The sequence below is a fragment of the Stegostoma tigrinum genome, chromosome 10 (genome assembly GCF_030684315.1).
Source record: "Stegostoma tigrinum isolate sSteTig4 chromosome 10, sSteTig4.hap1, whole genome shotgun sequence".
Lineage (NCBI taxonomy): Eukaryota > Metazoa > Chordata > Chondrichthyes > Orectolobiformes > Stegostomatidae > Stegostoma > Stegostoma tigrinum.
The window spans coordinates 29586033-29611494 of NC_081363.1; the positions used below are offsets into that span (position 1 = coordinate 29586033).

The 25462-nt window shown below is 40.6% G+C and overlaps 1 protein-coding gene across 2 annotated transcripts in view; it reads right to left on the reverse strand.

The window, feature by feature from the left end:
• Positions 1–25462, reverse strand: part of prkcha (protein kinase C, eta, a) — a 239013-nt gene that overhangs the window by 71211 nt on the left and 142340 nt on the right. For both annotated transcript variants that reach the window (XR_007248298.2, XM_048538173.2), the window contains exons 8-10: positions 22785–22925; positions 20108–20281; positions 59–213 (exon numbers count right to left, since the gene is read on the reverse strand). Coding sequence is in view for 1 of the 2 variants with exons in the window: in XM_048538173.2 (XP_048394130.2) it covers positions 59–213; positions 20108–20281; positions 22785–22925 (470 nt within the window). In the remaining variant the exon portion in view is untranslated. The remainder of the gene's footprint in view (positions 1–58; positions 214–20107; positions 20282–22784; positions 22926–25462) is intronic.

The following is a 25462-nucleotide window of genomic DNA, read 5'->3' on the forward strand; positions in this document are numbered from 1 at the left end:
CATCTTGTACATCTTGTAATGATGGTGTTTGGTCACAAAGATACTTTTGCATCCTTACCTGTATATAACTCTCTTGTTGTGCAGAAAGATCAGGGCTGATGTAATTTCTGCAGCATAGAATTGGGCACGCACCTCATCGAATTTTCGCACTTGTTGAATTTGGAACATCAAATCTCCTCCATTTACATACTCCATCACAAAAAACATCCGATCCTGCAAGAGGTAATGACAGAGGTCAGTACGTTGTCACTAAATCTACAAGCCAGTAAACAGAAGGTGAGGATTACATATGCCATAAATGGAAATACCAGAAGGGACAAGGTGAATAAAAGGCAAGTCAACAAAGAAATGACTTCAGTATTACACAACAACTTCTTGCCTACAAAGTAAAATTATATTGATCTTTTGTGCTAGTGATGCATTGAGCAAGAACAATTCCTTAAGATTTTCACCCATATATTCAGGCCCAGTTCTCTTACATGATGGATTTTATTGGTTACCAAGATAGAAGCAGGCATTTTATCAGCAGTATTGTTTTAGAAGGTGCTTAAAGCTTGAGATCAGCTTGTACAAAGGATTTTCTGACATTCTTTCCAATTGATCAATACGTAGAACATTGGTAGATCAACATCAAAACCAAAATCAAAGAAGAAACATGACAAAGAAAAATAGCCTGTCTTTAATGTACTGTTCCAAGTGTGTTGCATTGATTCACTATTACTTATAGAATAATTAATCAACCAGCACTTATATCATTAACAGGCATCTCCTTTCAATGATCCAATGGATTAGATTATGACAATATTTTCATATTTTTGTTTTATATTTTTGTTCCAATTAATACTGAGAAAGGTGAATGATCTTTATCATAAGTGGACTGGAATTCAAAAGTGAGTAACTGATATTTCAATTAGATAGTGCCTTGTTCAGACCACCTCTTGAGGACTGCATTATTTCTGGACCTGAGACTACAGGGAAGATGTACTGACTTAAAAGCGTAGGAGGATAGAACACTGGGGATATTTAATCTGTTTAAGCAATTCACTGCAAGAATTAAAATGCTTTGGCAGTTAAATATGTGCTAGACTAACATTAATGTTTGAGAAGATGGTTGCCAAGTATCTTAATTAGTTGTCTAACATCAAAATTCCTTCTTGGTTACGTAGTTGTCCAAAAGTCAAAGGAAAAATTACACTCTAATCAGTATTCAGTGATGCTTCAACATTGTTGCATTACATAATTCAGACAACATTTTGAACTGTATTTATAAATCATATTCAGTATGTCAAAGCATCAACATCTCTTTCATCCTAATCCAAATATGAGTACTTCCAAGAGTTTCCACCTGCTGTATTTGATTTGATTTGTACTCTATTTCACCCAACTTTAGTGTTTTAAAATTCTTCCTGCCTTGTTCTTCTTAACCTTATCATAGCCCAAAATTGTTCACACAGCAATTAGCACACTTCAAAATTTCAACGGTTGGATCAACGGCTTTTCCTCACCAACAATATTTTCCAAGCCTCATCCTGTGAAGAGCATCTGCTAGAGAGATGGGGGAAACATATGTGAAAATTTCATTTCAAATCACTCATCAAGCTCAGACAAGAAGCTTGTGTTGGGCAAGAGAGATAAGGAGGTTTTCTGTATCGTCACATTTTTTAAACATCGCTATCAAGGGCTTCTTTTCAACTATCAAAGCAAAAGCCAATTCTCCCCTTCTAAGGGATTGATTCATTGCACATTCTACACAAGGACCCTCAATAGTGAACAAAACACTCATCCTGGGGCATGGATTGACGGGAGATATTGGGGATATGGAGAACAGCATATCATAATGGAGTCCAATCTTATTCATTAAATTACCTTTCGAAAATCATTCAATCAAACTCATGGAATTAGAACATAAGTACTGCCAGCAAGAGTTTTGGATCACAATTGGGAATGCAAACTTTAGACAAATATTCTAATAAAGTGGTGATGAGTTTAACAGAATCATGTAGGCTCAGCACATGAACAGATATCAAGGTCACGTCGAGTCTGGATAACACTTCCAAAGATATGACAAAGAAAAATAACCTGACTTCAATGTACTGTTTCAAGTGTTTTATATTGATTCCCTACAGAATAATTATGCAACCAGTATCTGTGTAATTAACATGGATCTCCTTTCTTTGATCCAATAGATTAAACCGTGGCAATATTTTCATATTTTTATTTTAAGTCTTTGTAACAATTAATAATTTGAAAGGTGAATGACCTTTATCACAATGGGCTGGAATTCAAAAGTGAGTCTTGTCACCAGACTCAAAATGGTAACTCTTGTTGCCTTTCCACAGATGTTGGCAGACCTGCTGAGTTACTTCTGCACTTACTGTTTTTGTGTGCAAAATATTTTATGGTTGTTGACTGTAGGAAATCCACTTCCCTGCCAGCAAGTCGCTTCTGACTCTTTAATTGTGAAAGCTGGGATTTATTCCTGAACATGTGCCTCAAACTTCCCTTTGGAATTGACTGCTGAGCAGCAACGAGAAAAGATAGTGCCAAAACTCTCTGGGGCGAACTTTAAATTAAACATTTAATTTAATTTAAATCAGTGACATTCTTCAACTTGTACCATCTCATTATTATTTTTAGGAGAGCTGAAATTCCAAACTGTACATGAGACGAGCAGGAGTATTTGAAAACATTTTATCAACTAGTATCTTCTACCAAAGTGTCTGGAAGCTATTCTGCATTATGAATGAGTTTATACCTTGTGGCTAAGAATGGCTGTTGCTTCTTCTTGCTTTCATGAAGAAAAGACTTTCATATCTATCCAATACATAATTGTTCATATCCATTGATTGACCCTGGCCTAGAAAACACTAGGAAGGTGACTACACAATAATGGTGATTGTACAAGATTGCAAAGGAGTTACAGGAGCAAAAAATACAATAAACAATTGTAATCAAAAATTTGGATGAATTGTAAGTTTGTTGCTGTTCTCAGCCTCTGAGGTGGTACAAGTGTGCTGGGGATGGATGAAGGGATAAAAATCAACTAACAAATTGATCACTTTAAGACCGTAAGAGGCAGGATCAGCAATAGGCCATTTGGCCCATTGCATCTGCTCTGCTATTCAATGAGAACTTGGTTGATTTGATAATCCTCAATTCCTGCCTTATCCCAAGTTTGGTTCCTTAATGATTAGAAATGTGTTTGTCTCATCCTTGAATATACTTAAAGACCCGACCTTGGTAGACCTCTGCCCTCAATTATTTTAAAGAAGTGTCTTTCTGCTACCATGGAGTCCCTACCTCTTTGCTCAGTTGGGCAGGATTATGCAGTCAGCTGTAAAATTCTGACCACTTCCCAGCTCCGATCAGATTGGTAACCAATAATATTAACTATTGCAGGGTCACATTGGTTCCTATTAGGGTTAGGTGGTTGGTGGTTTATTGAGTTGCTGCAATTCATATTGTGGATGGTACAAAATTTCAGACACTGTGTGCATGTGAGAGTATAGGGGGAATGAATAATTCATATGGAAGATGGGGTGCCCATCAAGCACTGAAAGCATGAGGTACAGCCGAAGTTATTCAAGGTTATGGAGTTTGATCTAACATTTAGCAGCAACCTAACTAATGCAACAAGGAGAATTGTTCATAAATGAGGATAAGTTGAGAGGTCAGGCATTAACATCAGAAAGGAGTATAACAGAGGATTACTGAAGTTATGCCAGGGTCATGTTCACTGCCAATGATTTCATGTTCCCTACAGACTGCAACCTGAACATCAGCTCCACTGATTGCACTAAATAATGCAAAGCATGCACACAGACAGTGCTCCTGGCTAACAGCCAGGCAAACTTGATCTCTCAGATCAACAAATAATGTCAATGCCTTACAATTGGCAAACAGCCCGACCAAGTGGGGTAAAAAACAAAAGGGCACAGTTCGTCTTTATTTACATAGGAAGGCTGACTGATGCAGAATGAGCGGTGCACTGAAAAACTATTCTGAGAGGTGTAGCCAGTTTCTAATAACGTGTGCAGCCAACAAGAAAGAATATAGCCTGTCTAATCTGCTTACATTCTTAATTGTGTGTCCTTCCCATTTTCCCATAACCCTTCCATGGAATTGATATAAATGTAACTGTCACTGGATGGTTATTCATCATTCAGGACAATACAAGAAGCTGACTCATTAATAGGAACCACTGTTCGCTTAGTTCCCATCATCCAGCTACTTCTATATAAGCACTAACTAGATTGAAAATGAAGTGGAAATCAGTTGATATGATTAGAATTGAACTTTAGTTTGAAAGACAAACCAAGGTGCTTCAATGTGACCAGTACTCTTGACTATAATTGAATTAGACATTAATTTCAGATCAGTTTTAGCGTGCTTCACTGCACAAGCAATTCACTTGGCCTTTTGAGAATGTAATCCTTCACAATGCTCTCTATTTCTGTAGTGATATATTAGTGAGTTATGCACAACAGCAGCTGGATTGAAGTCCATCCCATACAATTTGGGCATCGTTAAGCAAAAATAACTGTTCAGGTTTCTGAATTTCAGCATCTCGCCCTCTCTCACTAACTATGATATGATGGCAAATTTTTCCCTACTCCTCTCTTCAAATAAACTGAAGCCATATGGCAATGACAGTGGCATTCCCATGAGAAACAGCAAGCCGGCAGTTATGGAGGGCTGAAGGTTAACTCAGGATGTCTCAAAGCACTTTATAGCAAATCAAACACATTTGAAGTGTAATCACATTTATCAAATGTGGGAACAGGCAGCAGTCAAACTGCACCCAGCAAACACATGAAGAAACTCACTGCAGAGATTAACAGAACTTTGCAAAGGGATTCTCAAACAGGTCTTAGGTGCACATCCAGAATGCTAATGCAGGACAATGTGTCAATAAGGTAGGTGCTGTACTACCAGCCATTGGCCACATTAGAGCCTTACTTGCCACTTTACCTTGTAAATCTAGAACACTGCTACTCAAATTCTATGTGAGTGAAGTTGAAGATAATAAAGCATTTTAAACTTTGACAAATCATTCACAAATGATAAAGGAAAAAGCAATAGGAATGTCCAAATGATTTATGTTTTGTCACGGATATGGGTATATACATCAGCCATGAAGTCTGGCATTGAACATTAGCCTGTATTTACTGCACAGTGCAATTTCCAAACTATTTTCAAAAAAGTTCATTTGCAGAAATTACTGGGTAAATCAGTTACTGGAATCCCGATGCCTCATAATTATTGTCTAAACTTGTGTTTCCTGATTGAACCTTCTAATATTCTGTAATGAGCTGTTCTGTCAAAATATATTAATTTCCCTTTCTGTCTTAATCTTTGGTGCTTGATGCACATATTTGAAGGTGGGAACTGGGATCAAAAAGGGCAGGTACTGGAACTTAGGTACAGTTTTAGCTGGAATTGTGTGTTCCAATCAGTTATTAGGGTAATTTATAGGATAATAGGATTAACAGGATAATGGCAGACCTGATAAGGGAGCTTAAGGTAAAGGAACCCTTCGGAGCCAGTAATCATAAGATGATAGAATTTAGTCTGCAATTTGAGAGGGAGAAGATAGAATCAGAGGTAACGGTATTACAGCTGAATAAAGGTGACTGCAGAGGTATGTGGGAGGAGCTGGGCAGAATTGATTGGAAGAGGAGCCTAGCTGGGAAGACTATGGAACAGCAATAGCAGGAGTTTCTGCGAGTAATTCAGGAGACACAGCAAAATTTCATCCTGAAGAGAAAGAAGCATGGTACAGGGAAGATGAGGTAACCATGGCTGACCAAGGAAGCCAAGGGTAGCATAAAAGGAAAAGAGAAAGCATATAATGTGGTGAAGGGCAGTGGGAAACCAGAGGACTGGGAAGCTTACAAAGACCAATAGAGGGCAACAAAAATAAAAGAGGGAGAAGATTAAATTTGAGGATAAGCTAGCCAGTAATATAAATGAAGACTGTAAGACTTTCTTTAGCTATATAAATGGCAAAAGACAGGCAGAAGTGGATACTGGGCCACTGGAAAATGACGGTGGAGAAATAGTAGTGGGGATCCAGGAAATGGCTGAGGAAATGAAAACTTATTTTGCGTCGGTCTTCACGACTGAAGACACAAGTAATCTCCCAAAAATTCAAGAGATTCAGGGGGCAGAGCTGAGTATGGTGGCCATTACCAAGGAAAAGGTGCTGAGAAAACTGGTTGGCCTGAAGGTGGATAAATCACCTGGACCAAATGGACTACACCCCAGAGTTCTAAAGGAGATAGCTGAAGAGAAAGTGTAAGCGTTAGTAATGATCTTTCAAGAACTGCTAGAGTCAAGGAGGGTCCCGGGGACTGGAAAATCACTAACGGGACAGCCCTGTTTAAAAACGGAGTAAGACAAAAGACGGAAACTTACAGGCTGATTAGCTTGGTTGTGGGTAAGATTTTGGAGTCCATTGTAAAGGATGAGATTTCTGAATATTTGGAAGTGTACACAAAAGTACAAAAAAGTAGGGCAAAGTCAGCATCGTTTCATCAAGGGGAGGTCATGCCTGACAAATCTGCTAGAATTCTTTGCGGAAGTAATGGGCAGTGTAAACCAGGGATAGCCAATGGATATTTTCTACGTGGACTTCAAGAAGATCTTTGACAAGGTGCCACACAGGAGGCTGCTGAGTAACATAAGGGCCCATGGTGTTAGATGCAAGGTGCTAGCATGGATAGAAGATTGGATGTCTGGCAGAAAGCAGAGAGTGGGGACAAAAGGGTCTTTCTCAGGATGGGAGTCAGTGATAAGTGGAGTTCTGCAAGGGTCAGTACTGGGGCCACACCTTTTCACTTTGTACATTAATGATCTAGATGAAGGAACTGAGATCATTCTGGCTAAGTTTGCAGACAATACAAAGATAGGTGGAGGGACAGGTAGTATTGTGGACATGGGGAGGCTGCAGAAGGACTTGGACAGGTTAAGAGAGTGAGCAAAGAAGTGGCAGATGGAGTACAACATCGGAAAGTGTGAGGTCATGCACTTTGGTAAGAAGAATAAAAGCATGGACTACTTTCAAAATGGGGAGAAAATCTAGAAGATTTGGGAGTTCTAGTCCAGGATTCTCTCAGGGTAACCTTGCAATCAGAGTCAGTAGTCAGGAAGGCAAATGAAATGTTGGCATTTATTTTGAGAGGGCTTGAATATGAAAGCAGGGATGTACTACTGAGGCTTTATAAGGCTCTGGTCAGGTCACATTTGGAGTATTGTGTGCAGTTTTGGGCCCCATATCTCAGGAAGGATGTACTAGCCCTGGAGCGGGTTCAGAGGGGGTTCATGAGAATGGTCCCAGGAATGGAAAGCTTAGCATATAAGGAACGTTTGAGGACTCTGGGACTATACTCATTGGAGTTTAGAAGGATGAGGGAGGATCTTATTGAAACTTACTGAATTCTGAATGACCTGGCCAAAGTGGATGTTGGAAAGATGCTTCCATCAGTAGAGAGTCTAGGACCTGAGGGCACAGCCTTAGAGTAAAGGGAAGATCTTTTAGAATGGAGATAAGGAGAAACTTCTGCAGCCAGAGAGTAGTGAATCCATGGAATTCACTGCCACAGAAGGCTGTGAAGGCCAGGTCATTTAGCACATTTAAGACTGAGATAGATAGGTTCTTGATTTTCAAGGGGATCAAGGGTTACAGGGAAAAAGCGGGAGAATGGGGTTGAGGAGCTTATCAGCCATGATTGAATGGCGGAGCAGACTCGATGAGCCAAATGGCCTCATTTCTGCACCTATGTCTTATGGTCTTATAATGTATAAGCTGCCACAACTTGCTGACATTTTGAACTGGTCACTTTCATTTGAAAGGAAAGCTAAAATATCCCTTAACTGACCATTGACTTCATGGACTTGTTAGGCAAAATAAAGTTTCTAGAATTATTCCAGATGGTTTTATATTTTATTTGCTTGTTTGATATCTATTTGGCAATTTCTAGTGTGGAAATATCATTCCACCAAACATCTGATTCTTACAAAGATGACCATATTGCCAAGGTAGCGTACTGTTAATAGCGTATAGATAATTTCCATTGTAGAGGATGATGCCATTTTGACATAATGATGTATTATTACCGTCAGATGTTTAGGGATTGTTGCTGTTAGTTGGAAGCACTCTTACCCTGAGTCAGAAGGTTGTTATTCAACTCCCACTTCAGAACACAGGGAGAAAAATCAAAGTTGCCACTGCAGTAATTGAAGGTCTGGTTGCTAGAAAGACTCTAAATGAGTCAGAAATGGCTATCCACCACCTGTTTCTGCTTAAATGGTCCAGAACCAGAACACAACCAGGCAACCACAATGCCAGCTGCTGTTTTTAGCTTGCACTCGTACTGACTGAGAGTGGAGCCCAGACTAAGCGTATCATTCAAAGAGAGTGAGATAGGATGGTGGTGGAAGTTAAGGGACAACAGGAGGAGGACTGAGTGGTGGGAGGGTGAAGTGTCAAAAGGTATCAAATGTAGTAAGGTAAGAAACACAAGTATTGAGGGGAGTAGAGATTGGGAATGGAGCCAGCTGTCGCATGTGGCTCTCCTGCAATTTCAATGCCAAAAGCAGTCTGCAGCCTGCTCCCTGCCATAGAACAGTATAATTCCCAACCAAGACAAAAGGATGAAACAGACAACAGCAAGGAGATAGTGTCAGATACAAATCAAAAATAAGCAGGGAGAAGCAAAGGAAGGATGGAAAAACAGAATCATACACAAAAAGATATAAGAGCATGGATATACCATAGAAAAGTTTAATATAGTTTGAAGCAGCAACAATTTCTTAAAACACTACTTTTGCTGTTGTTCCAATAGTGACAAAAATTTGTACTTATAAAACACCCTTACTGCAGAAAAAACACTTCAAGGCACTGTCAAAGGAGAAAGGGAGAGGATGCTAAGTCAACACAAAGGCGAAAGAAAATTTGATTGAAGGTATCAGTTTGAAAAGGGTTTAAGGAAGGAAGGTGCAGAGTAGAAGGGGTTTAGGGAGAAAAGAAAATCAATACTGAATCCTGAAGGTCAAAAAGCCAAACAACAGTTAATGAAAGCAACATTTAGTAGTCTCACTGTGTCATGGAATTAATTATAATTTCAGTCATTGACAGTACTTTATTTGCAAGATTTAAAGAAAGACTTGCTTTTATACAGTACCTCCCATGACTTCAGGGCTTCCCAAAATGCTTTACAATCAATTAATTACTTTTGATGTAAAGTCATTCTTAAAATATGGAAAATACAGAGGCTAATTTACACAGAGCAAGTTCCCACAAACAGCAATGCAATAATAATCAGATAATCTACTTTGGTGAATGCAGTTGAAGGGCAAATATTGACCAGACCATTGGAGATAACTCCTCTGCTTTTCCTCAAACAGTATAATGGGATATTTTGAACCCATGTGAGAGGGCAGACACAGGCATAGCGTAACGTATGGATTAACAGTGTAAAGTAAGAGTTTGGTTAGCAGCTGTGTTGGCAGATGTGGTATACATGGATTTCAGTAAAGCATTTGATAAGGTTCCCAACAGTAGGCTATTGCAGAAAATATGGAGGCATGGAATTGAGGGTGAGTTAGCGGTTTGGATCAGAAATTAACCAGCTGTAAGAAGACAGAGGGTGGTGGTTGTTGGGAAATGTTCATCCTAGAGTTCGGTTACTAGTGGTGTACCACAAGGATCTGTTTTGGGGCCACTGCTATTTGTCATTTTTATAAATGACCTGGATGAGGGCATAGAAGGATGGGTTAGTAAATTTGCAGATGACACTAAAGTCGATGGAGTTGTGGATACTGCGTAAGGATGTTTCAGGTTACAGAGGGACATAGATAAGCTGCAGAGCTGGGCTGAGATGTGGCAAATGGAGTTTAATGTGGAAAAGTGTGAGGTGATTCACTTTGGAAGGAGTAACAGGAATACAGAGTACTGGGCTAATGGTAAGATTCCTGGTAGTGTGGATGAGCAGAGAGATCTTGGTATCCACGTGCATAGATCCCTGAAAGTTGCCACCCAGGTTGATAGGATTGTCAGAAAGGCATACAATGTGTTAGGTTTTATTGGTAGAGGGCTTGAGTTTCGGAGCCATGAGGTCATGTTGCAGCTGTACAAAACTCTGGTGCAGCCGCACTTGGAGTATTGTGCACAGTTCTGGTCGCCATATTATAGGAAGGATGTGGAAGCATTGGAAAGAATGCAGAGGAGATTTACCAGGATGTTGCCTGGTGTGGAGGGAAGGTCTTATGAGGAAAGGCTGAGGGACTTGAGGCTGTTTTCGTTAGAGAGAAGAAGGTTAAGAGGTGACTTAATACAGACATTCAAGATGATCAGAGGATTAGATAGGGTGGACAGTGAGAGCCTTTTACCTCGGATGGGGATGGCTAGCATGAGGGGGCATAGCTTTAAATTGAGGGGTGATAGATATAGGACAGGTGTCAGAGGTAGGTTCTTTACTCAGAGAGTAGTAAGGGTGTGGAATGCCCTGCCTGCAACAGTAGTAGACTCGCCAACTTTAAGGGCATTTAAATGGTCATTGGATAAACTTATGGATGATAATGCAATTGTGTAGGTTAGATGGGCTTCAGATTGGTTTCACAGGTCGGTGCAACATTGAGGGCTGAAGGGCCTGTACTGAGACCACAACAGCTGTCTCTGTCGAATGACAGAACACCCCTGTGGTCTGGTAAGACTATGGTGACTTTACTTTCTCAGTACAGACTCGCAAGCATTGTTGTACTCAAGACCTGGAGTGGACTTCATTCTACAAACTTCTAACCCAGAAGTGAGAATGCTATCAGTGAACCACAATTTTAGTGCCTCTAACTTTGGTAGTTAAATGTTTCTTACAACTTGAATTATTCTGCACTAAGATTTTATGGGCATATACAGTTCCCACCTCCGAAACATATGTCTCCATTACTAATGGAAACTGTTTAGATAAACCTGTCGTACCATATTTAATCTTTGCTACCACTGCCTTTGTAGCATATTAAATTTGCACCTTCCAGTTTGAGACTCCTTTCTATTTTCAGAAACGTATCAAAGCACTTTGCAGCCAACAAATTACTTTTGAAGTTTAGTCACTGTTGTAATGCCAGGAAGCAGCAACAAAATTGCGCAAAGCAAGGAACCACAAATAACAAAGAGCATCAACAAGATGATCTACTTTGGTGTTGTTAGTTAAATGCAAAACACATCCTGTACTTCAAAAACCTCAATTCACTTCTTAAACTGCTTCAAGGATTGCTATATAGATAATGTTAAAATGTATCTAAAGGGACAATATGCATTTTAAATGGGATCATATTGACTTTGCAATATGCCTTCTTATTGAAAATCTTCTGCCTACAGATCCTGTCTCCTAGTTGTGTATCACCTTAAAATTATTCTTGACATTAATTTCCCTACAGTGAGGGACAATGAGAAACTAATTAATCACTTTTTAAAAAATATCATTGTGTATCAAGTCCTCAATCTCCACTGCATAGTGTTAAAAAACATTTCTCTGTAGTTTGTTCTGACTATCTCAAGTGGTGCTGAGAATTAATTCCGATCAACTTGTGCATTCACTTCCATCTGCATTTCCCCATCTATCTGCTTTTAGAATTGATGGATGCACTTGCAGAGCAGAAACCATTTGCACTGATACATAGGGTATGTTATTACTTTGTTTTGAAGTACAAGGGCTGAAAGCAGACATTCAGCACTGAGAGAATTGGAGAAAATGACAAAAAGCATGGTCAAAGTGGATGGTTTCAAGTGAGCAGAAAGGTTTAACGAGAGAAAAATAAAACAGAACAAAAATGACAAAATTAATAAAAGCAAAACAACGACCAGGAGTAGCAAGTCATTTCATTAGATGATACCCAAGTGTTCCTCAACTGTCTTTATATGCCTGGTCTTCATATTACATGATAGCCTTACACAACAGAAATCTACTGACCTCCATCCTGAAAATAAACTGGAAAATGAAAAAAAAGGAAACAATTGAATGGCAGCTAGCATGGACATTTGAGATAACTCCTAGATGGGAATACTGGTTTATGGTGATTACATGAAAACAAATTCTGATTTTACGAAACAAAGTTCCAAGATATCACTGTTCTCTCCAGGATTGCATCCTGCCCACGCATGTCTGCTATTTTTAAGAATCTCATTTCCAAAATCCATATACTTTTCTATGTGAGGATAAGCAACTGCTTTCGCGCTGTTTTCTGAGTGTATTGCAATAGGTTAATCTTGAATGGTAATTTAAATCATTTTTCAATGCAAAACCAAAAACCAGTGGCTCATTTTCTCACTATTTTCGCTTCTCTCTCTGTTTCTAATCAGTGCTCCTTCTCCAGTCACCTCAGTCTCTCTCAGTCTATCATCTCCCATTCTCTCTGAAACTCACTCATTTTCTCTCCTCTCATCTTTCTATCTTTTCCTCTCTTTATCCTTCTTCCTCTTTCAGCATATTTGGAAACGGACAATAAAACCCTGTTGGTTGTCTCAACCAATTTATTTTTTAAAAAACAAACGCACATTGAGTATTTGTGTATTGTCATCGTATCTATTCCACCCCCCGATCATCACATAGTCTCTGTCATTCTGAATATTCCCTCAGGAGCAAAGCAAATCTAAAAATAGAACAGACAGTAGTATTTCAGACCCCAGTCAGGAGTTTTATTTTTATACATGTACATGCAGACACAAAAACCTCACAAAGCGCACACATACACGCATACTATGTAGTGACATTTAGACACACACACAAAATACAATACAGCACAGGAACGGGCTCTTCGGCTCACTAAGCCTACATTGATTTCTAATCTTTATTTAGGTCAACTACTAACTGCCCATATGCAGTTTCTATTCCTCTGTTTGCCTTCTGTTCATGTGTCTATCAAGATATACTTTAAATGTTGCGAATGTGCCTGCTTCGACCATCTCCACAGGCAGTCATCCCAGGCACCCACCACCCTCTGGGTAAAACATTTTCCCTGCATTTCTCCCCTAAACTTTCCTCCTCTCACCTTGAATCTGTGCCCTTTTGCAGTTGAACTTTCCACCCTGGGAAAATGCCTCTGACTATCCACAAAAGGAAGTAGCTATGGAATGTGGGTGCTACTGGCGAGACCATGCAGGAGGAGGGTAGAACTGCATTGTGGACCCATCTTCCACTCAATCCAGAATCGCTCAGATTTGATCCAGCAAGGTTAAAGTAAAAACTTTGTTATCGTCCTTGGAGCAAGTTATACTTCCTTATTTGTGCAAAGAGCCAGCTGACAAAATGCCTTCAATAAAATGTTAAACAATTTAAGTCTCATCAGAAAGATGACCTCAAGGCATCTTTGCCTGTGTAGCAGGGGGAGGCTTTGTATATTATTGATACAGGACAGTGCGAACGTCACTCTTCCAACCACAGGTGAAACTGGAAATAGCACTGGCTCCTGGCTTGGAAATACCTGCTGCCAGAAAATTAAAATTTTAATCTTCACACAGCATTGTTGTTGATCTGTATTCGCCTCAATTTAGTTCATTACTTTTCAGCACTGACACCGCTGATCTGGAAGCTACTCCTCAATCTCAATCGAGCTGATATTCAAGTACCCACCCACTACCACACACAACTCTGTTAAATACATCTGATTATTATTTCTGAAAATACTAAAACTGGGATTAGTTAAGCGTATTAAAGGTTACAGAACTGAGGTGGGTGGACGGAATGGATTCAGGGATTCACTATTCAACTAGGTTTTATTGGATCAGGCTCAAGGGACCGAATGTCTTACTCCTGTTCTGCACCGTCTGAAGTTATTTCTCCTTCTTGAATCTGAAGGATCAAATCTGACCATCTGGTAGGCAATAATATGGATACATATTCATATGAGAGCAAGGCAGAAAAATACACAAACAAAAAAACAAATAAATGAGCATTAATCATTTAAGAAAACATCTACATTTCTTGGTAATTTGGAGACTATCCATTTTACACACTTCCATTGACCAACTGTCTATCATCATTTCTGAGAAGGAGGTTTAGCTTAGTCTTTCATGGGTTGTGGGAATCACTGGAAAAGTCAGAATTTATGTCCTAATTACCATTGAACTGATTACCTTGCCAGGTCATTTCTGACGACAGTTGAGAGGCAAACACATAATGGAATCAGGTATAGGCTAGACCGTATAAAGGACATTCAAGAACCAAGTGAGCTTTTACAGCAATTGATGACCGTTTTTTGGCACCATTTTTGTTTTATTAATTCATGGATGAGGATGTCACTAGCCAATCCAGCATTCATTGCCCAGGGATGCAATTAAGAGTCAACCACATTGCAGTAGGTCTGGAGTCAAGTGTAGGCCAGACGAGGAAAGGATGGCAGATTTCCTTCCCTGAAGGACGTTAGCGAATTAGATGGGCTTTTCAGACAATCAGCAATAGATTCATAGTCATCAGTAGATTCTAAATTCCAGATTTTTATTGTATGCAAATTCCAATGTCTGCTATGGTGGGATTTGAAACCAGATCCCCATTACCTGGGTCTCTAGCTCACAGTCCAGTGACAATACCACTAGGCCATCACCTCCTCACAAGCCATTACAAAGGTGAGCTTTCAATTTCAATTTATTAATTGATTATAAATTTCACTAGCTGCTACAGCAGAATTTGAACCCATTAGCTTGGACCTCAGGATTACAAGCCCAATGACATTATCATTAAGCCACAGTGTATACAAGATTTGAATTGCTTTTCAAATGATATATGTTCAGATCAAGGAAGGTGCATTCATAATGCAGCAAAGAATGTTGAGTATCAATCTGCAATATTTCATAACACATGCAATAACAGGAAGGAAGAATGGGACAGATTCCTGCTTAGTCAGGTGATCAAAGAAACATCAATACTGATACCAGCTGTATGATCCCAGATGATGACCCTATTGGACAAGCCAAATCCCAGGATGAAAGTTGGTTTGATAGATTATATTCTTTTTGTTTAGATCATTAATGTAGTCTTTAGTCACTGAGACATAGTTGCCTGAGGCTGTAGGTTTTTTTTAAGAAAACAATAGAAAAATTTTAACATACGAAAGAATTATTTAAAACCCAAGCAACAAAGTTTCAACTTATTTTCTGACACTCTCCATTACAGAGATTCAAGGTCTCAATCTCAATTTCTTTGTTCTAATTGGCTTACTGTTGACAATGTCCTTATTATGGACTATGTGGATCAGAGATGAATCCCTTCCAAGTCCACCAAGGTGAACATTTTGCATATCTGACAGATTCAAATTTTGCAGATTTTAACCACACTCTCCTGGCTTGGAGGTTTTACAAATTAATCTCTTCTGATGAGATCACAAGTTCCTGAACTGCCTTGACTCGTTGGTGTAGGAGAGGAATTAAACACTGCTAAATGTCAACCCGGCATCTTCTTCTCAAGTTCTGAACTGAACTTAAAAAGAACAAAAGTGTTCATCCTAGACTTTTCTGAACTGAAAATAAAGGTAATGTCCTGATGTTTGACTCTACTGGGCATTAACCCAACAGCACATCCATCTTTCCATTTTCTACCACTAGAATCTGTTGTGACTTGCTTTCTGAGAACAATGAACTAACCTCATCAGTTTTTCAGAAAGACTCTTAGATCTCTCTCTTTTCTTAAGGGGAAGTCCTGCAGAGAAGTAACCAGCACATATCTGTCTCAAATTTGAAATCAAACTCGAAAAACGAAACTAATATATTTAAATTAGATACCATTTATCACATATCCATAACTCCAGACTATGAAATGCAGATAAAATTCACATTTCCATGGCAACTTAGACTTCCTGAGTGAACTATAACACACAACCACCACCAGCACATGTTCAGTTGTTTGAAAATGCCTCTTTCTATCATTCTGCTTTCCTCTAACAAGAGCATGATCAGTATTCACATTGTCAGAATCAACATGATGCAATTTTCACCCAGAGGGATTTGTCACATGAAGAAACAGTGCATTTCAATTTTTCAGTAACAACTGTTATATTGACTTCAAGTTAATTTGGATTTTGAAGATTGGAAGTGCTCCAACTAAATGCAAGTGCTATGGCATAAATCTGCGAAGAAACTGGAGGTTTCAAGTTAGCCCCTGGAATAAGCCAGCCGAATTTACTAGGTGAGAATGATGGGTACCAGCTCAATGACACATATCCCAGAGTCCAAATTAAAACAGGAACAATATCAAAGCAATAAAATGCCTCAGGGTTATTCAAGGATAGTGTTGTTGAAGACAGCAGCATTAGGTGAAAACAAAACAGCCTTTCTATTTTTCTTATTGTAAATCTCAGGCCTTCAGCACTCACAGTTATGAGCAGTGAATCAGGCAGCATCTCAATCTGTAGAAGGCAGCAAGTTGCTTCTCTGTTGCCCTGCTCCTCCAGTGGGTATCTAACCCAGAGATGAAATAATCAGTTGCAACACATGCAGTGTGTGAAGTTGGAGTAATTGGTCATCAATTAGCCATTGAACTTGCCATAAAAAAGTGAAGGCTCGTGTGGAAGTGGATTTCGAATGGAGTAACAAGTCGTAGGTATTTACAGATGACCTTTCTGGCATTGAAAGTGAGCTTATATAGTATGGAATCTCTGTAAGTACATAAAAGCATAAGAAACAGGAGCAGGAATAGGCCATTGGGCCTGTCGAGGCTGCTCCACCATTGAATAAGATCACAGTGGAGTCAACTCCACTTCTCTGCCCATTCATCATAATTCTTAATTCTTTTCCTGTTTAAAAATCTATCTATCTCTGCCTTAAAAACATTCAACTATGTAGCCCCAGCAGCTTCACTGGGCAGTGAATTCCACAGATTCACAACCCTTTGGGTGAAGAAGTTCCTCCTCAGCTCAATCCTAAATCCTTTGATATTGTTTCAGATTTCTCAAACGTAAAATAAAAATTTTTAAATCTTTTTATATTTCTTTTATTTTCCCCTGTAAGCTAATCTTTCTTTCTTCTTTATTTTTGCTTCTGTACCAGATTTGGCATTTATTCAGTATTCTAACTTAGAGGGGCTCTTTAAAACTTCTTCAGTCTGATTGGTTAACAAGATACACAATTCCTTGGCTGATTGAGGCAAGACCCAAATCCCTCACTGGGGATGTTGTGCTAAAATGCATTTCTAATCACTGTGGAAAAGGGAAAATATGTGAAATCTCGCCATTGTTTTTCGCTTAGTGTGATTTGCATTACATTTGGTGGAGTAATTCTCACCTTTCGACTGAACAAGTTTTCTCACAGTATTTTACTACACTCACCATTTGAGCCCTTGCTGTGATAATCGCAGCGTATATCTGCCCTATCTTACTGTGTGCTGTTCTTTCAGCATCTCACCACTGTCTGGCCAGGTTTTGTGTCTATGCCAAATGGCCGTAATGTGAGCCTGGTACCTCAGTTTGAGACAGCAAAGCACAAAAATGCAAGGCAGGGATGCTGCAATCATCCAGGTAGGTTCAGAGTGAGGGAGGACTATGATAGGGAGTGAAGAGCCTGGAGATGGCTACCTGCTTCAGTCGATGAGCTGGGCACAAGTCATTGAGAGTCAAAGTATTACCATGTAGGTAAGTGCCAGTACAGCTCAAGTTGAAGCACTGAAGTGCCCTGTAAATGCACCAGAGATGTTCCATTAGAGGCTGGCATATGTCGAATGCCAATGTCCTTGGATATGAAGTGCAATGGGCTGGAGTATCCTGAGCTGTTGGAGCCCAGTGTCTAACATGGATGCCCTCTGGAGTAAACAGACAGCTGAACTCTCCGGGAACCCATTCTGATTTCTGTCACATTTACCCAATGGTGGGTTTTTATGCCAAGTTTGGTAAGATCACAACTTATGGTGAGTTAAGCTGTTAACGTACTGTTTAACGAGCAACAAAAAGCATCAATTGGGGACTCTTCTGGCAAGAAGCTCACCATGCCACTCAGGCAAAAGATGGGGGGGTGAGGGGTAAGGGGTGAGGGGGAAAGTGGGGTGGACGTTGCATAGAGATGATCCTGGCATCGAGGTTTCTGTCTGATTCTACCACTTATTGTGAAGCCTGCCCACATTGCTCAAGGCCCGGTTAGATTCTGCCCACTGTTTCTCCTGACATAAAATCTTGGCTACTGTAAACTCGGAGATATATCAACCAGTCAAGTCCCATGATGACAATAATGAATCCAATCTTCATTAAAAAACATCAAACACTGAATATTTTCAGACTCTCCTATTTGTACAACAACCCAAATTCAGTTAGCAAGTGAGCTGTGCAATGCTGCTAGATCCCTCTGCTGTTAGGGCATTAGTACTGCACAAGCAATAACATGGGAAATGGGTCAAGCACAACAAAGGGACTGCAGTATTCTCTTCATCATTCCCCACAACACCAACCCATCCATGATTTATTTCTTTCACTGACATTTACAATATCATTATTCTTCTTGGTGGAGTTGGGATGACTGTCTTGAGGAGTAAAGGGAAGCGACCTTTCAAAGTAAACACGATAAGAACTGCTCAGCTTTTCATGCTCCCCTGATGGATACAGAATTATATGTGCACAGGAGAGGCAATGACCTAATGGCATTATCGTTTGAATATTAATCCGGAGACCTAATAATCCGGTGACCCAATAATCCGGTGACCCAGGATTGAATCCCACCATGGCACATAGGATTCAATTAAAAATCTGGAAGTAACAGTCTAATGATAACTATGAAACCAGTGTCAAGGGAAAACCCATCTGGTTCACTAGTATCCTTCAGGGAAGGAAACCCATCTTTTCCTGGTCTGGCCCAGATGTCACTCCACAGCAATGTGATGGACTCTCAACTGCCCTCTGGGCAATTAGAGATGGGCAGTAATTACTGGCCTAGCCAGTGACGCTCTCATCCCGTGAATGAATTTAAAAAAGTAGCTGAAGGTCGGTGCAGTAAAGTACTTAAGGGTGGAGGAGGTTACAGAAATCAGACAGTGCAAGGCTTTGGAGACAGTTGAAAATAAATGCTAGGGGCTTAAGTTTATCGCAAATACTTGGGAGCTAGTGAGCACAGTAATGATGGGACTGGAAAGTACCCAGGATTTAGTGGGGTGACAAAGTGTGCAATCAGATTTGGGCTGAATTAAGGTCAGGAGCCTCATGAGGAGAAAATTGGAGAAGTTGAATCTCGGGTGGGAAAATGAGATGAACGGCAAAAATTCTGGTTTCTTATTGTAAAGGAAGCTATAGAGGTGCTGGGGAAAGTGTTAAAAAAATTTACTGGGACAATAACAGAACCGGCAAGTTTTACCTATCAGGAAAGATTGAACAGACTGGAGCTGTTTTCTCTCGAAAAGAGAAAAGAGAAAAAAAGTTTCCACTATAATAGAGGTAACAGGGTGTGGAGCTGGATGGACACAGCAGGCCAAGCAACATCAGAGGAGCAGGAAAGCTGATGTTTCAGGCCTAGGCCCCAGGCCCGAAACATCAGCTTTGCTGCTCCTCTGATGCTGCTTGGCCTGCTGTGTTCCTCCAGCTCCACACCCTGTTATCTTAGATTCTCCAGCATCTGCAGTTCCTATTATATCTGAAGAAGTTTCCACTCATGGGTGAGATGAGAAACCATCAATATAATGTAATTTTTCAATATTGAGAATTCAGAAGTAATTTCTTTACCCAATGATGGTTAGCAAATGGAACACATTGTGTAGCTGAGGTGACTAGCATTGATGCATTTTAAAGGGAGATCAAGACACTAGAAATGTGGGAGAAAAGAAGGATATGATGATGGGATTAGATGGTGTTGGAATGGAATAAACACTGGTGCAGAATGTACCAGTTGAGTTGAATGGCCATTTCCTGTGCTGGAAATACTACATAATGCTTACAATATTAATTCCCTTGTTTAACATTTTACTATAGCAGGCATGTAGGTCAAAATATGCAAACACTTAACTATCTTCGGTTTCCAGAAGGATCTCATTCTATTATGTTGAATCAGAAGGTGGAAAAATTATAATGCGGTCAGGATGAGGCAAGGCATTTAATTGAGACATTCTTTGTAATAGGACCTGATTTAATTGATCTCTGCAATGCTTACCACAGTCTGGAAGCAACAGAAGATCTGTGTAAGGTACGGGTGATTTCTGGCCAGTGATAGGATCCGTTTCTCAGTCATCGTACACTCCACATCATCATCTTGGAGAATCATGTCTTTCTTCAATACTTTCACAGCGTAAACATCTTCAGTGCCTTTTAACTCGGCCAGCATTACCTGGGGTCAGACAGCAAGTTATGAAAGTGACATTTCTGCTCAATGCAAAACAGAGAAAGAAATGAACACAAAAGCTGATGTTTTGGGCCTAGACCTTTCATCAGAAAAGTTTTCTGATGAAGGGTCTAGGCCCGAAACGTCAACTTTTATGCTCCTAAGATGCTGCTTGGCCTGCTGTGTTCATCCAGCTCCACCCTTTGTTATCTCGGATTCTCCAGCATCTGCAGTTCCCATTATCTCTGAAACAAATGAACACTTTATTTTTCTCTAAATAGTTTAGCCTGTTAAAATGTGTTTAATCTGATTATGTACTGCTATTCTTCCTAAAAAAATGAAAGAAACTCTCTGTTTTGACTTCTCTTCACTTGAAGATGATAATGAATCATGTATTTGGTTACACTAAAAAGCTACAAATCTAATTTTAAGCACAATCAAAGCTGAATTCAATCTTGTAGTTGATGTTATAAAAACATTTCCTGACTGCTAACCTATTATGATAAGGATAACTCTCAGGATGTAGACCCATAACATTAAAACAAAGTGTGCAAACTGACTTCTAAAACAAATTTAAAAGTTTATAGTGGAATAAATTCTTTGCTGTAGACTGTGTTTCCAATCATCGAAAGAAAACACGAATGTTGCCTGCACCGGGCAACCCCATGTGAAAAACTTGAACAGAATCAGGCAGAAGCATGATCATGGGACCTGAACTTGCCTCCAGATGCTGATTATTTTGTTTAAGGAGGAAAAATGATAATGCTGCCAGAACTAGGTTTGTTCGTGATAGTCATGTTACTCTCAGGGCTGTGGAGGACATAACTCAATTGCTTCACAATAATGGATTGGTTCATAAATAATAAAAGATTAGCAGCAGGCCTGTTGTCATTCCACTACCATATGCTGAGCAAAGCAAACAGCAAGCAGTGTGTGTGGTGGTTTGTTTTGTTCCAGCATCTTACATGACTGTACTAGATAATATTATAAACCAATGTTTGAACATATGCGTGGGTGCAGAGCCAAGCTTCAGACTGTGCATGGCCACACTTAGCTTTCTTTTGGAGGAATCAGAGAATAGTTATAGTGCAGGAGGAGACCATTTGGCCCTTTGTGTCTGCACTGGCTCATTAAATAAACATCATTACCTTCTGCCAATCTCCTGTTTTTTACCCCCCACACGTTACATTTTTTTTTAAATCCTCTGCTTTGGATACAAACAAAAACAGAAATGCTGGCGAAATGCAAAAAAACGATCAATGTTTGAGTCCAGTGACCGTTCTTCAGAACAGTACAGCAGTTCTGAAGAAGGGTGACTGGACTCGAAATGTCAACTCTGCTTTCTCTTCACAGATGCTGCCAGGCCTGCTGAGTTTCTCCAGCACTTTTTGTTTTTGTTTGATTCAGATCTCCAGCATCCACAGTTCTTTGTTTTATTTGGATACTAATGGGGGACACAGCCTCTCGGAGGACAGTAAGTACAGCCAAATTCATTGCACCATGATTGGTATCTGCTGCATTGGACAGGAGGGAGGAGTACTGCGGGAAGGCTACAGTGACTGGAGATTCGATAGACGTTTCTGTGGCTGCATGCAAGATTGCATGATGATGTATTGGGGCTAGGGTCAAGGGCATTATGAAGCAGCTACAGTGTATCCTGGGCTGGGGGGATAAACAGCCATTGGTACTGATGTGTACCACAACCCAAATCAAAAATTAAAACAAGGGATGAGGTCCTAAAAGTAGAATATAGGGAGTTAGGATGCAAGTTAAAAAGAAGACAGTATGAGAGGAAAGGTTTCAGATTAATGAGACATAGGAACCAGTACAAAGTGGACAGGTTATCCCTGGGCAGGACCAGACAGAGGGCCTGGGTGGAATATTTGCTAATGTGGTTGGGCAGGGTTTCAGATGACGCAAAGCTGGGCAGGAGGGTGAGCTACAAAGGTTTGTGATAACAGATTGTTCCTTGATGTGATTTCTGGTTTGTTGATCAAAGCTAAAAAAAAGTGAATACTACAAGGATATTTTCACATGGCAGAAAGCATTTCTTCTCAGTCTCAGTGATACAGAGGCTTTTTCTTAGGGTCATGAGAGATTTACTTTCTCCCCCCAAGAAATGTGAAATATTTTTCCCCGACATTGCGTGGATTCTGAGGCGCATAGGGCGTAGGGTAGCAGTGATGGAGGGGAGAGAGGTGGTTTTGAGAGGACTGTTAGGAGCTGGGCTGCAGTGTTGGAGAACTGAGGTTGGCTTTCTAAATGGCCTGCTTCCGCTATCACACTCCAATGTGGGTCACAAACTGTACTGCAAATCTGATCCCAGTGAAGACAGTAAGAACTGCCGATACCAGAGTCAGAGTTGAAAACCGCAGTTGAAAGTAACTTGTGAAGTCACGTATGGGTCGAATGTGCGGTTGGCGTGCAGCAGAAGTGCAGAGGTCAGGATTTCTTGAGCCCAGAGGAAAATTCAGCCCCATGACTTCTCTGGTTTATGGGTGTCACTTACCTTCCCAAAGCTACCTTTCCCTAGGACACTGATGAAGGTGAAATCATCAATGCCCAGTTTACGTTGTACTTGCTGGCTGTTACTGTTCTCGACTGCAATACCTAGAGCCTCATTTTCTCCACGGCTTTGACGACTTTGCCTCTTTTTTGAGAAAAGATAGATACAAAGAGTTAATTGTTTCACACAGTGGACTGAATAACTAATACCAGTTAATTAATGTTCTTGGATTATACAACTGTCAGAGTGAAATAGAATGTTTTCTCAGGGACAGAGATTATTTCATAAAATCACATAGTAAGGAAGTTGTCCATTAACCCATCAACATTGTAACAGAGTACCTCCCTAAAAGAACTTCTAATTAGTCCCACACCCTGCTCTTCCTCCACAACCTTGCCATTGTTTCTTCTGTATTGCTTAAAACTGTACTTTGTGCCTGAGTCACAGCCAACACCTGATCCTTGCAATGTGATACCAACACGAGCAATGTTTCTTTTGTCAGAATTTCTGTTTGAGAATAAACATGCAATAACATAAAGTTTGTGTCCTACAATATGCAAATTTCTTTCAATGGGGAATATAGCGAAAGAGGTCTGCATCATAAAATATAGAACTTTGCATTGCTGGTGTAGAGCTTTGTACGACAGTACAATTTGGGAATAACTGTGGAAAACCAGGACGTCTAAAACCTTACAGTACTGATTTCCACAATCAATTCCTGTTTTGTATTCCCAGAACTTGCAACCCAGTTCCAGGTTGCCTCAGTCTCCTAAATAGCGTTGAGAAGACCCTGGGGCAGCAACTTTGTTCCTGGTTTTATATACGCTCACCCCTGTCAGGCTCTACAGAGACACCATCTGAATGTAGGGTGCTTTAAACACATGTTAGATTTCTAACGGAATTTTGATCTTCCTGCCAATCTCTTCCCCGTCCATTCTAATCCCCCAGTCTGATGCCTTGCATTGCAGCCAGCATTGTTTCTATACAGTATACAGAGCTTAATATTCTCATTTGTGCACCTACACAGCAAGGAGATTGTACACTTGTGACTCACACATACACTCAAACACAAATGGACATTTGTATTGATTGGAAAATTGTTGTTGTAACCCACTTGTTTAAGAAAGGATTAAGGCAAAAGATGGAAAATTATAGGCCAATTAGCCTAACCTTGGTAGTTGGTAAAATTCTTGAATCCATTGTCAAGGATGAGATTTCTAAATTCCTGGAAGTGCAGGGTCAGATTAGAACAAGTCAGCATGGATTTAGTAAGGGGAGGTCGTGCCTGACAAACCTGTTAGAATTCTTTGAAGAGGTAACAAGTATGTTAGACTAGGTAAACGTAGTAGATGTTATCTATCTAGACTTCCAAAAGGCCTTTGATAAGGTGCCTCACGAGTGGCTGCTGAGCAAGGTGAGGGCCCATGATGTTCAAGGTGAGCTACTGGCTTGGATTGAGGATTGGCTCAGAGATAATGGGAACTACAGATGCTGGAGAATCCAAGATAATAAAGTGTGAAGCTGGATGAACACAGCAGGCCAAGCAGCATCTCAGGAGCACAAGAGCTGACGTTTCGGGCCGAGGCCCTTCATCAGAGAAGGGGATGGGGTGAGGGTTCTGGAATAAATAGGGAGAGAGGGGGAGGCGGACCGAAGATGGAGAGAAAAAAAGATAGGTGGAGAGGAGAGTATAGGTGGGGTGTTAGGGAGGGGATAGGTCAGTCCAGGGAAGACGGACAGGTCAAGGAGGTAGGATGAGGTTAGTAGGTAGGAAATGGAGGTGCGGCTTGAGGTGGGAGGAAGGGATGGGTGAGAGGAAGAACAGGTTAGGGAGGCAGAGACAGGCTGGGCTGGTTTTTGGATGCAGCGGGTGGAGGGGAAGAGCTGAGCTGGTTGTGTGATGCAGTGGGGGGAGGGGACAAACTGGGCTGCTTTTGGGATGCGTGGGGGAAGGGGAGATTTTGAAGCTGGTGAAGTCCACATCGATACCATTGGGCTGCAGGGTTCCCAAGCGGAATATGAGTTGCTGTTCCTGCAACCTTCAGATGGCATCATTGTGGCACTGCAGGAGGCCCATGATGGACATGTCATCTAAAGAATGGGAGGGGGAGTTAAAATGGTTCGCGACTGGGAGGTGCAGTTGTTTATTGCGAACAGAGCAGAGGTGTTCTGCAAAGCAGTCCCCAAGCCTCCGATTGGTTTCCCCAATGTAGAGGAAGCCACACCGGGTACAGTGGATACAGTACACCACATTGGCAGATGTGCAGGTGAACCTCTGCTTAATATGGAAAATCATCTTGGGGCCTGGGATGAGGGTGAGGGAGGAGGTGTGGGGCAAGTGTAGCATTTCCTGCGGTTGCAGGGGAAGGTGCCGGGTGTGGTGGGGTTGGAGGGCTGTGTGGAGCGAACAAGGGAGTCACAGAGACAACTACACCAGTAGAGATCTGTCTCTTCAGCACAGAGCAGGGATTGAATGTGGGACGTACTGGCATATGAAGTTTAATCATTCACTGGATAAACTTCCTGAGCCTATGGAGTCCAAAAGACTCGGTGTGTACAAGACAGATGAGCTTTGTTCAGAGCCACATAAGTTTGTACAGAACAAGAATAAGTGTTAAGAGGTTTGTGCCATCCATTAGTTTTAGGGAAGTCTAATTAAAATAGTTGGAAATCATCCACCT